General features: G+C 33.3%; 1 protein-coding gene across 1 annotated transcript; it reads left to right on the forward strand.

Moving 5' to 3' along the window:
- The first annotated feature begins 4,755 nt into the window (after window positions 1-4,755).
- On the forward strand, window positions 4,756-11,474 carry LOC124362223 (spaetzle-processing enzyme-like). The gene is made up of 6 exons (XM_046816543.1): window positions 4,756-4,908; window positions 5,745-5,888; window positions 7,456-7,573; window positions 8,183-8,367; window positions 9,568-9,669; window positions 11,052-11,474. The coding sequence occupies exons 1-6, from the start codon at window positions 4,806-4,808 to the stop codon at window positions 11,375-11,377; spliced, it is 978 nt and encodes a 325-aa protein (XP_046672499.1). The 5' UTR covers window positions 4,756-4,805; the 3' UTR covers window positions 11,378-11,474.
- The last annotated feature ends 1,253 nt before the right edge of the window (window positions 11,475-12,727 follow it).

Raw genomic sequence — 12,727 nt, forward strand, 5'->3', positions numbered from 1 at the left:
CTATACCTCATTTCATTGTGCGAAGAGTAAGTTTTACATCACCCCGGCAGACGAAGGGGAAATGTGTTACCCTGCTGAGTGATAGACTGCAATGACGCTCAGCCAAATTTAATAGTTGGGCATGAACCATCACAGAATTCATTCTTGTTTGTGTAGAAATGGAGTTTTATGCAAAATGTAAAGTATAGAGATGACGTATTTCTGGATATATTCAAATTGTTGTTCATTAAGTGAGGTTTCATTCTAATGAGCTAGGGAGAGTACTAAAACGCAAGAGTGTGCTACTATGTTTTTGTCTTTTTATTGTATAAATAAGCTAAATGTGTTAATATGTCAGTTATAAAAATCGTTTATAAGTGAAATAAGTTTGTTTACCAATTAATTTATTGTGATATTTTCTCGTTACCATCATGGTTATCCATATAAAAATGCTAAAATATTCAGCAAAATCCTTGTAGTAACAGGCAGTATCATAAAAACTATTGTATATTGTATAAAAATGAAGATTCATACAAAATTTCAATCTGTATGTCAGTTAATGTTTTTGGTCTGGTGAAAACAGTTAGACAGACAGAAAGTAATTTTATCCAGCCTTTTGAGTGATAGGCAGAGGCTCAGCGAAGATTTAATAATACAATAAAAGGTTTAAAATGTACACAATTATACTGTGGTATAATTATCATATTGTATGAACTTCAAGTATCTGAGCCAATCATAACAAATAGTAATACATATTTGGGCTTTTTGAAAAACCCTGACTGTTCTTAATCTTAAAACTATACTGTAGGAAACACATTGTAAATTATATAAATTATTTTAACAATAAAAATCAAACTAACTTAGAAATATTACATATTTTTATCTTAGAATTCTACTACTTATTGCTGTAAAAATTTTCCCTGATGAAAATATGGGCATATAAAAACCCAAATCACAATCCAGACATGAATACAGTAAAATATATTTTTAACCACTAAATGTGACTTTAGTTGTAAGAAAAAAAAATTATGTACTAAATTATGTGTTATATTATATCGTTCCTTCAGGCTGAGTTATCTTAAAAAGGGGTTGGACATCGAAATAAACAGCGCAGTGACATAGAATCTCGTAACTACGAACAGATTATTTTAAGATATCCTTATTCCATAAATATATTCTCTCCTAATTCTCAGAACATACTCGTACACTCAAAATACATCTTCAGTCTTCCAGAATGCATTCTGTAAAAGCGAGACAATCCTAAGCATTGTTATTGTTAGGCATGGTCATTGGTAAAGAACCCCATTTCCTCAACTCTTTGATACATAAATGATTTGACTCACTGTGCACAAAATGTGGATGGTTATGAAATCGCGACAGGTATTATTTCTATGAATGAAAACAGTAGTCTACCATGCTAGTTTTTACCTTCGGAGAACATACAACACGTGCAAATGTGCAGGGGATTAGGAAAGGTACACTGATATTATTACAGCATATAATAAAGATGTGAGAAGAGCTAAGAGAAACTCGTGGAGAGAATTCTGTCAGAGTATTGATAAGGTGACCTGACTGTGCAAAACTCTTCTCAAAGTCCTTGCTCGAAGCCCCATAAATGTGGTAAGTACTATTTAGTGAAGATGGGACTCAAACGAAAGAGCCTGAGGAGACCCTTTCAATGTTCACTGAACACACACACACACACACACACACACACACACACACACACACACACACACACACACACACACACACACACACACACTCTTCCTAGAATCTTCTTGGACCTTTGAAACATCTGCCAGTGAAAGCCGACGAGAACCTAGAGAGAGCTTGTTTATGGAGGACTGGAACTGTGCAAAGACTGTCGTAACCTACTCAGGGATCAAATGGACCCTGAAGTATTTTAAACCGTTTAAATCGCCAGGTACTGATGACTTTCTTCCTACAGAAAAATACGGACTTGGTGCTACCTCTTCTTTTAAAACATTCTATAGACCTAGTGTTAAATCTTTCTATAGACCTGTAAGATTAAACTTCTTTTTCCTTACGACCGTGGAGAAGGTTCTGGATAGCCATCTAAGAGACACAATTCTCAACAATCGTACCTTACATTTAAACCCACATGCCAATCAGAAAGGTAAATCTTGAGAAACAGCCATACACTATTGGCTGGCAAGACTGAGGAAGCTATTGCACAAAATAAATGGCTTTAGCAGTATTCCTGGATATAGAAAGAGCTTTTGATAATACGAGTACCCCCTTAATAGTATCTAAACTTACATCTTGGGGTACTGAGAAAACTGGTGTTAAATGGATACACAACATGCTCAGTAGCAGAATAGTACAGGTACTCTGTGTGGATTTGAAAGAGAGTTAAAGAGCAGCGATGTCCACAAGGTGGTGTATTGTCACCAGGCCTGTGAAAAATAGTTTTGGACGACCTATTTAGGCCTCTGAATGAACGGGATATGTATGCTGAGGGCTATGAAGGCGATGATGTAATCCTCATTGGATGGTAGCATGTGGTCACTGCTTGGAAATAACATAGCCAGTTCTTTTTGGTGGCCAGATACAGGTAAGCAGGGAGTATCTAGGAGTCAAACTGGATAATAAAATCACCTGGAACAGTCATCTGAAATAAAAAATAGCCAATTTCAGACTACATTAATGATGGAGGGACGTGTGGCAGAATGCACATGGGGACATCGACCCATCATGTCACATTGGGCGTACGGATGATGATGGTGTATGGTTCATTAGTATGGTGGCCGTAAAGGCCGGTAAAGTTCAATAGTGCACTAAAAGCCTGTCAAGAACTCAGGTTAACTTGCTTGGGGGACAATTGATGCCATGAAATGCACACCAACCACTATTTTAGAAGTAGTGCTATACCTCTCACCTCTTGACATCATTGTCGTAAGAGAGGCTATGATGGCTGCCAACAAACTGCAGGGCAGTAAAAACCGGCATTACCGTCATGAACCAAGCTCTCAAAAATATCTGAATTCTGAAACTGGATATTCTAGATATGATGTCTGACAGAATTTAAAAGGTTACGGATTGGGAAAAAAACCATTTCAGGTCAACATTGATGAAGGAGATGAATGGTCAAATAGAATACACGGACGGATCGAAGACTTTAAAGGGTACTGGGGCTTAGTTCGAATATTATTAAAACTATAAATATAATTATTAATATTATAATTATATAATAATTTGTTGCATTGTTTCCTAAAAGTGTATTTGGAGATCCAGACCTAGAGAGCCAGCTCTAGCTTGAGCCTACGCAAACTAAGAACTGTTTTTTCAGGCTGACGTCACTGCCCTTGCGGAATGTACAAGAATTAAAGTGGAGACAGGCTATAAACAAAAACTATCGACATTATCTCGGAAACAGTGTTGCTAAGCAGGCCTTGGCCAATCATGACTGTATCTCAAAGGCAGTGTAGGAATGCCATATGGCTATGAAATCACTGGCAAAACGAATACAGTTATTGTAAAGTAGGTTCACAGAGTAATTACTGAGGGAGAAGATAGTTGCACTAACTTAGGAGCCAATTATCCTTCTATTGGTCCTGAACGAACGTGTGGAATTTCCTATATCTTTGCTTGGAGATTGGTTGCGAGTGGGTGCTTTAAAAACACCAAAAATATTCGCAAATAACTGACTGGTAACGTCAAGTAAAGCGGTTGCTCAATGGACAACCAAGAAACATTGCAGCAGATGAGTAGAACCCTTTGAATGAGTAGAATGACCCTGGTTTTATTGAATGACATTGGATGTTGCGAAGCCATCGGAACAGAATTGGCATTCATGTTAAGGAAATCCTGTGCAGGAAATGTGACGAGACTGATGAAACTGCTGAGCTCGTCATTCGTGTTCGGTGTTACAGAGCAAACGCTCAAGATCCCTTGGTTTACTTAGGCACAGATAAGCATTGTACAGAGGTATTTCATGGTTTTAGTATTAATGTAGGTCGAAATGGGATGGTATTAATCGAACGGATTAAAATATGACAAATAAATTTCTTCTCAGAATAAATCTTTTCTAGAGTTATGCACTTAAAACCCATTGCCAGGAACACAAATAAAATTGCTATCACCTTCAGACAGCTAAATAAAGATACTAGATCCCACCACTCCGTTAACTTGTTTCACGCACTTATTTAACTATTATGTACGTGTCTGACGGTTGGTTATAAGTAAATAACACTAAGAAAATAATAATCTGAGAAAAAAGTTTTATTTTATATTTTTGACCCTTTTGATTCCTTGCCATTTCGATCTCCGCTAAAAGTTGCGTGTCTGACAATCCATTTCTCTTTCCTCAAGGGACCTTTTTCCATCGATTACAAGTAAAACGAGGAAGTGAGCTTATACCGTTTAAATTAGCTCTCGGAACTGAGTAACAAAACGAGTAAATGTCCCAGTATTACTTACGTTGGTCATTTTAATTTAAACCAATTTAATTTATTGCAATCCATTCAGTTTTATTGATCAATGGCAAGTTGTGTACGGTTTCTAATAGGAAAATTTAGAGCGAAATGTTAGATATCACTGAGGACAAGGTCATTAGTAAAATTTCCTACTACCTAATTTTGGAAAATTCTTCCAAATTTTTCGTTTTATTCAACATATTTTCAAACACGGTTTGAAAATAAATTGTTAATGTTTGGAAATTGACAAGAGAAAATTTATAACGTGGGAACGATAAGTTCTTGAGGAAACCACATGTGGTTGATAATGTTGTTCCTAAACTAAATTATCAAGGAATTTATTAAAAGACCAGACTTGTTTGCCATTCCAGTTTTGGTAAGTGTAACATGGAAACAATTTTTTTTTTGAACATGACAATTTTAATAATATTTTATACTGTTGGTTTTCTAATTGAGGCAAAGGCTTTTATACTCAACCAAGAAAAAATAGGTAAGTAGCAATAATTTACTAAAGTGAACTATACAAATATGATACACATGTCTAACTTAAGTATGTTAAGTTTTTGCGTAAATAGTTTATGTATTGCTCTGTTCTTAATAGTTCTAATATACAAGCCATTTATGTAAAAAGTTATGGTGTTGTGCTGTTGATGGGAAAGTTTTTCAAGCTTTCTAGAGATATCGAATTCTTCGAATTTGCTTTTCTTTATACTAGAAAACTTCATTTTAAGAGGAAGAGTAAGGTCTTTGAATGAATGTGTTATAATAAAATAATTTAAATATTAAATAATATCAAATTAAATTAGATATTTAAATGCATTTTTTAAGTACATGTGATTGTGTAAGACTTAATTATTAATGACTTTTTAATGTGTATTTATATTACAGATAGAATACAGTTTAATTTGGCCCAAGCATGTTGTGCAATAAAAATAAGATATAGGCCTGATTTGTGTTAGTTTTTTTAATGATATGGCTGTAATGGTTAGATTCTGTTCTTTCTACACACGAGTCTTATGGATGGACATATTATCCATCACACAGTTCTTACAGGACATATTATCATTAGCAAACTACTGCCGTTGTTGGTTGACTCTAGTTGCTTCTCTTATTCGCTAAATCTTCATGAGGTACAATGATATTAAACTGTAACCAATAACAATGATAAAAAACTGCTTCTATGAGATAAATTCCACCTGTAAGTATGCAGGTGCAGTCAGTCACCTGTGCCTCATTGAAATTAACTCAAAAACGTAAAGACGCACATCTCCATAAATACTGAAGCGAATAGTTATGAATTTATTATGTTCTGTTGCTGATCTGTAGATCTGACGCTGCACAAGAACTGGCCTCTGGTGTATCACGACGAGAACTGTGGCCGCAGCAAACTGCCGCTGGCTTCCAAGTCTATTGGTGGCCACATTGTCGACATGGGAGAATACCCGTGGATGGCACGTCTTGTCTACAGATGTAAGATATCCCATATTGCAGATCGCATTATGTGCTATTATTATAATTTTCATAATAACAATGGAATTTTAAATCTGTTATTACACTCTGTCTTCATACAGAAAATTAAAAAAATGAATTTGAGAAAAAAGAAAGTATATTATATGAAATTTCACAAACAATGTTAATTTTAATCTCAAGTAAAAGAGCAGTACTCTGGCACCAGCAAACCCTTTAGCACTGGGTGTCATAGTACTCCACTTACGCACTGTATTTTATATTATTTTAAGATTGATTATAAATAATAGCCGAGATGACAGACTCAAAATAAACCAAGAACCTTGCACATCTAGACGATAAGGTTTTGCTAAAGTGATTGGGTACGGGAAAAAGGCTATTACATACATATAGACTATACTTTTCAGATTCTCTCTGGAACCTAAAATTTGTTTATCTCATGTGGTTTGTTTGATTATCTTGACGGGCTGAACTGGTTGTTCCAGTTATGTACCTTTTTGGAGGAAAAGACCTTAGGAGACACCGAATTAACAATATAGACTAATATTAACACTATTTGCATCCCCTACCATTCTAGTATAATTAGTTGTATAATGGGTTGGTGTGACATAAAATAATGTATAACAACACTTATAATTAATAACTTTTCCTTTCAATTACGATTAGTATTTATAACAATTCCGTTCTTTAACACGAAGATTATTCAAATTAGTATTGGAAGGATATCGGAGTATCTTTTTGAAGCTTATATTAGGTTTGAGTCAAAATATGTTGTATAGTAACTAACTGATAAATCGTGGTTGTTTTTCAAACGGTAGCTGAAAACCACGCTTGTACATCGTGTGGACTTCTTGTCCAGCAAGAAAGCTGAAAAGATAATCCTATGATATTTGGCTTAAATAAAGACGAACTGCTTAACAAATGTATGGATAAGAAAATATTATGTGCATATGAAAATCTCTTAAAAATCCCCGTAATATCCCCAAAGATTCTTGAATAGCTAACTTTTGTAGACTGGCCTTATTTGAGGAAGTCTAATGTAGGATCTGGTGCTAAATACTCATTTCTCCTCTTCTTGTTAAAAAAATACACTTTTCTAAAAAGTATTTATTTCATATGCAATATATACGAGTAGTCATCATCCTGTTGCGCCTCTTATAAAACTCTAGTTAAAGTTAAAGCCCACTTAAGTACATATTTGGTATACATTTGTTTGGATAAGAAAATAATATTACCGAATAAAAAAGTATTCAATATATTTCGATATCTCTGAATGAGAAAAATAATTAAACCTGATGTCCTGGAAGGGTATCCTACATGTTTGTTGTCTTATTAGCTGTTTTTGAGTCAGCTAAAAACAAGTCATGAAATATACAATATAATTCTTTCACTTGTTATCCGTATAACGTTTTTGATATGAAAATATTTCAGGACACACTAACAACTTAGAACTTTTCAAGCAGAGAAAAAACTCAACTCTTTACATCTCAATTAACTATTCCACTGATCCAGCTATAGTGTTTCACGCTGTACCTTTATTAAAATATTTTTTAAATATTATTGTTGTTAGCTTCCAGAGACGATTCCGAGACCGGAGCCTGCGGTGGATCCCTGATAAACAAACGCTACATCCTCACAGCGGCTCACTGCTGCATTGATAAACCTAAATATGCACTCGGAGAAGTGATGTGAGTTTTATTTATAACACACGAATATAAATAACTAGTCAAAACTATAAGAGCAGCGCCCTATTATTGGTTCAAATATCATTTAAATTTTCCTGTGTGTAATTTTTCCGTTCTAAACATGGTTTTTTTATTAGTGTACATTGTATCACTGTTTATCATAATGCACAAATAACAGCTGTATGCTTATTGTTATGTTGATACTTAATTGATCCACAAAGCGACTTCTTTTGTTGCACTATAACAGAGATCTATAAAGCAGCAATCTTTGGTATTGTTTTAGTAGAAATAAATTAAAAAACAGCTGTTTTTTGTACTTCAACTGTTTTGAGTTATTATTTAATATAAATTAAATGTAACATGGAAGTTAAAATTTTTCTTCCGTATGATTCTACCTCGGCGCTTTATCGTAAAACACGATTGCACACCATAAAGAACCACTTACGCTACTCGTGTAATACGTTTACGATTGATTTTTTATTGCTGTTGCTTGAAATTGTGTAATTTTATGGATTTCATTTTATATACCTCTCTGTTTATACTATATTTGCACAGTTTATAAAACTGCAACTTTTATTGCTTTTAGGCAATTATTTTCTTTATTCACTCCAGGGCATACGTTACATTGGGAGAATACGATGTTCATCATATAAAGGACTGCTACAGAGGAAACTGCGCACCTCGCGTCTTGGAAGTTGAAATTGAAAATGTAATGAAACATCCTCTTTACCAAAAAAAGAACCCTTTTGCAAATGATATTTGTTTAATTCGACTCATCCATGACGTCGAGTTTACTGGTAATACATGTTATAAGTTCTTCAATATTTAGCAAACAGATAGTTTTCAGTATAACATAAATATGTTATACTTATTTATACTTTTTATATTTGTTATACTTTTTTGTCATACTTATACTCTTTGCTATACATCGTGAATACGATGTATAGCAAAGAATAGAACCATTTTGGTTTGTTTATATATACTTTATGAAATGTGTTTTTGAAATATATTATATGCCAGAGAATTGTACTTTTATAGAGTTTATGAAATATTGTCTTCTCGTAAGAAATTACTCTATAGATTAAACAGAAAAGAAGTTATTTGCTTATATAATGGAAAGTGGCTTATATAATGGAAGAATATCGGAGTACCTTTTTGAAGCTTATATTAGGTTTGAGTGAAAATATGTTGTATAGTAACTGATAAACCGTGCTTGTTATTCAAATGTAGCAGAAAACCACGCTGTACATCGTGTAGACTATATAGTCTCATCTCACCCGTACCATTACGACAGGTGAAAACTTCATTTCGCTATCCAACTCCTTACTCTCTATGTACACTTCCCCTTCATATCCAAATTCTATTAAAAGTAATTAAAACTACTCAACGTCCGAGCATGATTTAACACTTCACTTTTATTAATTGGCCTCATTTTTATCAGTTACAGTCTAATATTCATACTAAACCCACTTTAAAAAGGACGTTAATTTTTACAAAATATAAAATATTGAGGGAAGCTTCTTAAATGTTTCATTCTATACAATCGTAAATCTGGCTGGTATGACAATCTTTTACTTTAGTATGTGTTGGATGTGTAAAAATATAGTTGCTTTTTGAATTAAGGAAGAATAATTTTAGTTTGACACTATCATTATCCAATATTAACATTTGTCAGATATTTTATATGAGATTGATTGATTTTTGCATCTATTTACTTAAATGATCAAAAGCAGCAGAAAACCTAATAAGGTTTTGTTCTGTGTTAATAAATAATAATGTATAAACTTTTACTCATGGTTCAAAACTTTTAAATCTAAAAATATTGGGCAAGTCGTTACGTTTTGCTACTTTAATGAATAATTCTGAATAAATTACTAGATTTAGAATTACTGAAAAAATTAAAATGTTTAAAACATTAAGACGCAGAATTACTATATTGATTCAATTTTGTTTATATCATATTGCAATCCCATTCATTAATGATGATGTGATTGCAGATTATATACAGCCAGTTTGTCTTCCCTCCGCAATAGACAACGATGAGAAGAACTTATATTATCTGAACATGACAGTGGCAGGATGGGGAACCATGGAAAATTGTGAGTATTACGTATTAATTAATATTTCTCATTTATTTATTTATAATTGTTTCAAACAAACTATCTCGTGTTAGTATTTGTTTAACGTTTTCTCGGTTAAACTTATGACACATCTTACTATAAGGAATTATCAAAAAAACACTGAAAGAATCATTCTATATAATAATAAAAGGTTAGGCGAATGCAGGCTTATAAATGTTTTGTTATTGGAGAAAAAGTGCACAAAGTAATGAAGAAATGTGTAAAAAAACATTATGTATATGATAATATTTACACAACAATAACAAAAACACTGTAAAAGTCTAGTTTAGCTTCAGTCCACATTCCTGTTTAGTGCCATAACTGAAATCAGATGCTGTCGCAGACTTAACTCCTGAAATATGGACTAATGTTCATTCTATCGTTTCTTCATCAGACACCTATACTGCAAAATATAGAGCAATCTGGATGAAGAGTTATTCTCATTATGTAATCAGGTGTACAAATGAGAACACTGCGATGGTGAATGACACGATTACAACGCACAGTGGAACAAAAACAGATTTGAGAATTGTTAAAAAAAAAACACACAGGACACAATACGAAGCGATATAGGACATATATTCATTTAGACTGTTTTTGCTTTTTATGGGTTTACTATCATATCCTAAATTGTGCCAACATATCTATCGCGAAACAACATGTATATAGATTTTCTAAAACCTTAACAAAGCGTCATCTCTTACAGTTTGAGTAAATTGCTTCAAAACTGTAATAATTGGGTGAAAATAAACAACAACAAAAAACAATTAATACTAATCAGTATAATAATTCTGTTATCAGTACCAAAATGATTAATTACAGTGTATAAGTGTTATTAATACTATAACAAATGTTGGAAATTTTGATGAAAAGTCACGACGTACGACCAAGAATTGTTTAATTCTTGTTAGCTGAATGATAAACAACATAAACTGTGCCACTATATCCTGAGTTTTCTACACATAACGTAGCAATGGTGGCAATGGTTAATTCAATGTGAATCTTCAGTTTAGCTGCAGTTCACATTACTCTTTAGTTCGCCTCCAGTTCACCTTCAGAGATCAAATACTCTACTAAAGAGGAAGGTGAACGGGAACTAAACTCAATATCCACATTAAATAAACTTCCCACCGCAGCAAAATTATTGGAAATGCTTGTAAATATTTCTAAGGCTAAATAAATTACATTTTTTCCTCAAAGTTGCACTATTAGTGTACTGTGGTAGTAAATATTATGAGTGTTTTCTCCAATTTCTTATATTTTAAACATACTTTTGCTAAGCATTCTATTTTTGATGTATAGTTGTTTAAAGCGAATGTGTAATATATTCAAAGTGACTTGAATTATTTGATGTTATACAGTTCCCCAAACCAGAAATCCACATGCACTCCAAGATGTCGACGTTGTCGTCAGGCCTACGGAGTTCTGTGACGTCCAACTAGGAATGCAATTTGACTGGGAGAGTCAGATCTGCGCAGGGGCGAGTGAGCCCAGCATTAGCCCTTGCCCTGGGGACTCGGGGGGTCCTCTCATGTACTACAACACCACAGGAGGCTCGGGCAGATATGAGGTCATGGGTATCGTCTCTGGCGGCTACCCTTGTGTGTACAGCAACCTCGAGGCCCATCCTGGCCTCTACTCTAGAGTGTCCACCGCAATGCCTTGGATCTTAAACAGCATCCACTGATGATTCGTAAATTCGTATAATGGAATTGTAATCTGAAATTGTATAACTTGTGGTTCAGCTAAGTTTGTGGTTAATATATCACATATAATAAATTGAAGGTATGTTTCTGTTTAATTCTACCTAAAGTGTACTAATTTTATAAATGAAATTCAAACAAATAAAAGATAATTAATGAGTTTTCTTATATATGGTTAATACAAAAGTGATACTATTTGATTTCACGCTGGAGAAAATTAAAACATTCAGTTGAGAAAAAAACACTCACACATTTCTTTGTATTTACAATGATCAAACTTTAAAGTTCATAAAGAATACTTATAAATAATAAGCACTTTTAGATTTGCAATGCAAATTTTGTTACATATGTCTCATTTGAAACTTGAAATATATAATTATAATTCATTTTGTGTACATACAGCTCATACTGAAATATGGAATAGCATCTGGTGTGCCTCACCAAGTAGTGAAACTATGTTCACAGCTCAGAAAGGTGTTAAGAGCCCCATGAGGGGTGCAAATTACAGAACCACCTGTTGCCCTTTGCTCACTAAAACTCCAATATTGACTTTATTTTTTATTTTAATTTTTGAAGTGTTACTAGTCTTAAGAAAAACTCAACCACTCTAACTACCACTAGTTATAGTGGTAACTTATTATATAAATTTACTTGTACAATTGAAACTTCTCTAAGACACACAGTTCTCTAAAATATTAAAACATACACAAAATATGTGTGTGTGTTTGTTGTTTTAATAAATTGAGAAATGTTACTACCGCACCAATTAATTACTCAATGACAACCATAGCTACCGTAGTTTTATTATTTTATGTTTTAGTTACTTATAGTTGCTAATGACAATACAACAGTTTGTAACACAATATGTATGTTAGTAGAAAACAACATTATCTATCAAAATTGTTGTTATTATTAGAATATATATACGTATAGGTGTATATCTGTATATATATACTTAATTTCAATAAACATTGAAATATAAGGCAATTGCCATTTATACAATTATATATATACTAGCTATTTCCCGCGGCTTCGCACGCGTCTCTTAAGCTTTGCCCGTATATTTCTTTGCCTTCAAATAGTGTTTGGCTATTTAATATACGTAACTGTGTCTTAATTGCAGTTTATAATGTGAAGGCGCTTTGATAAACTTTTATATCTTACAGTACAGCTTGGTGGTGAGTTACATCAATGGGCATTGCATATAAACCTTCTACATAGAAAAATACAAATAAATACAAATTTTCATAGTGATCGGTCCAATAGTTTCTGAGTCTATAAAGGACAAACACACAAACATTCATTTTTATATAGAAGATTATTGATCAAAACTG

Source organism: Homalodisca vitripennis, chromosome 5 (assembly GCF_021130785.1).
Source record: "Homalodisca vitripennis isolate AUS2020 chromosome 5, UT_GWSS_2.1, whole genome shotgun sequence".
In the NCBI taxonomy this organism is placed as follows: domain Eukaryota; kingdom Metazoa; phylum Arthropoda; class Insecta; order Hemiptera; family Cicadellidae; genus Homalodisca; species Homalodisca vitripennis.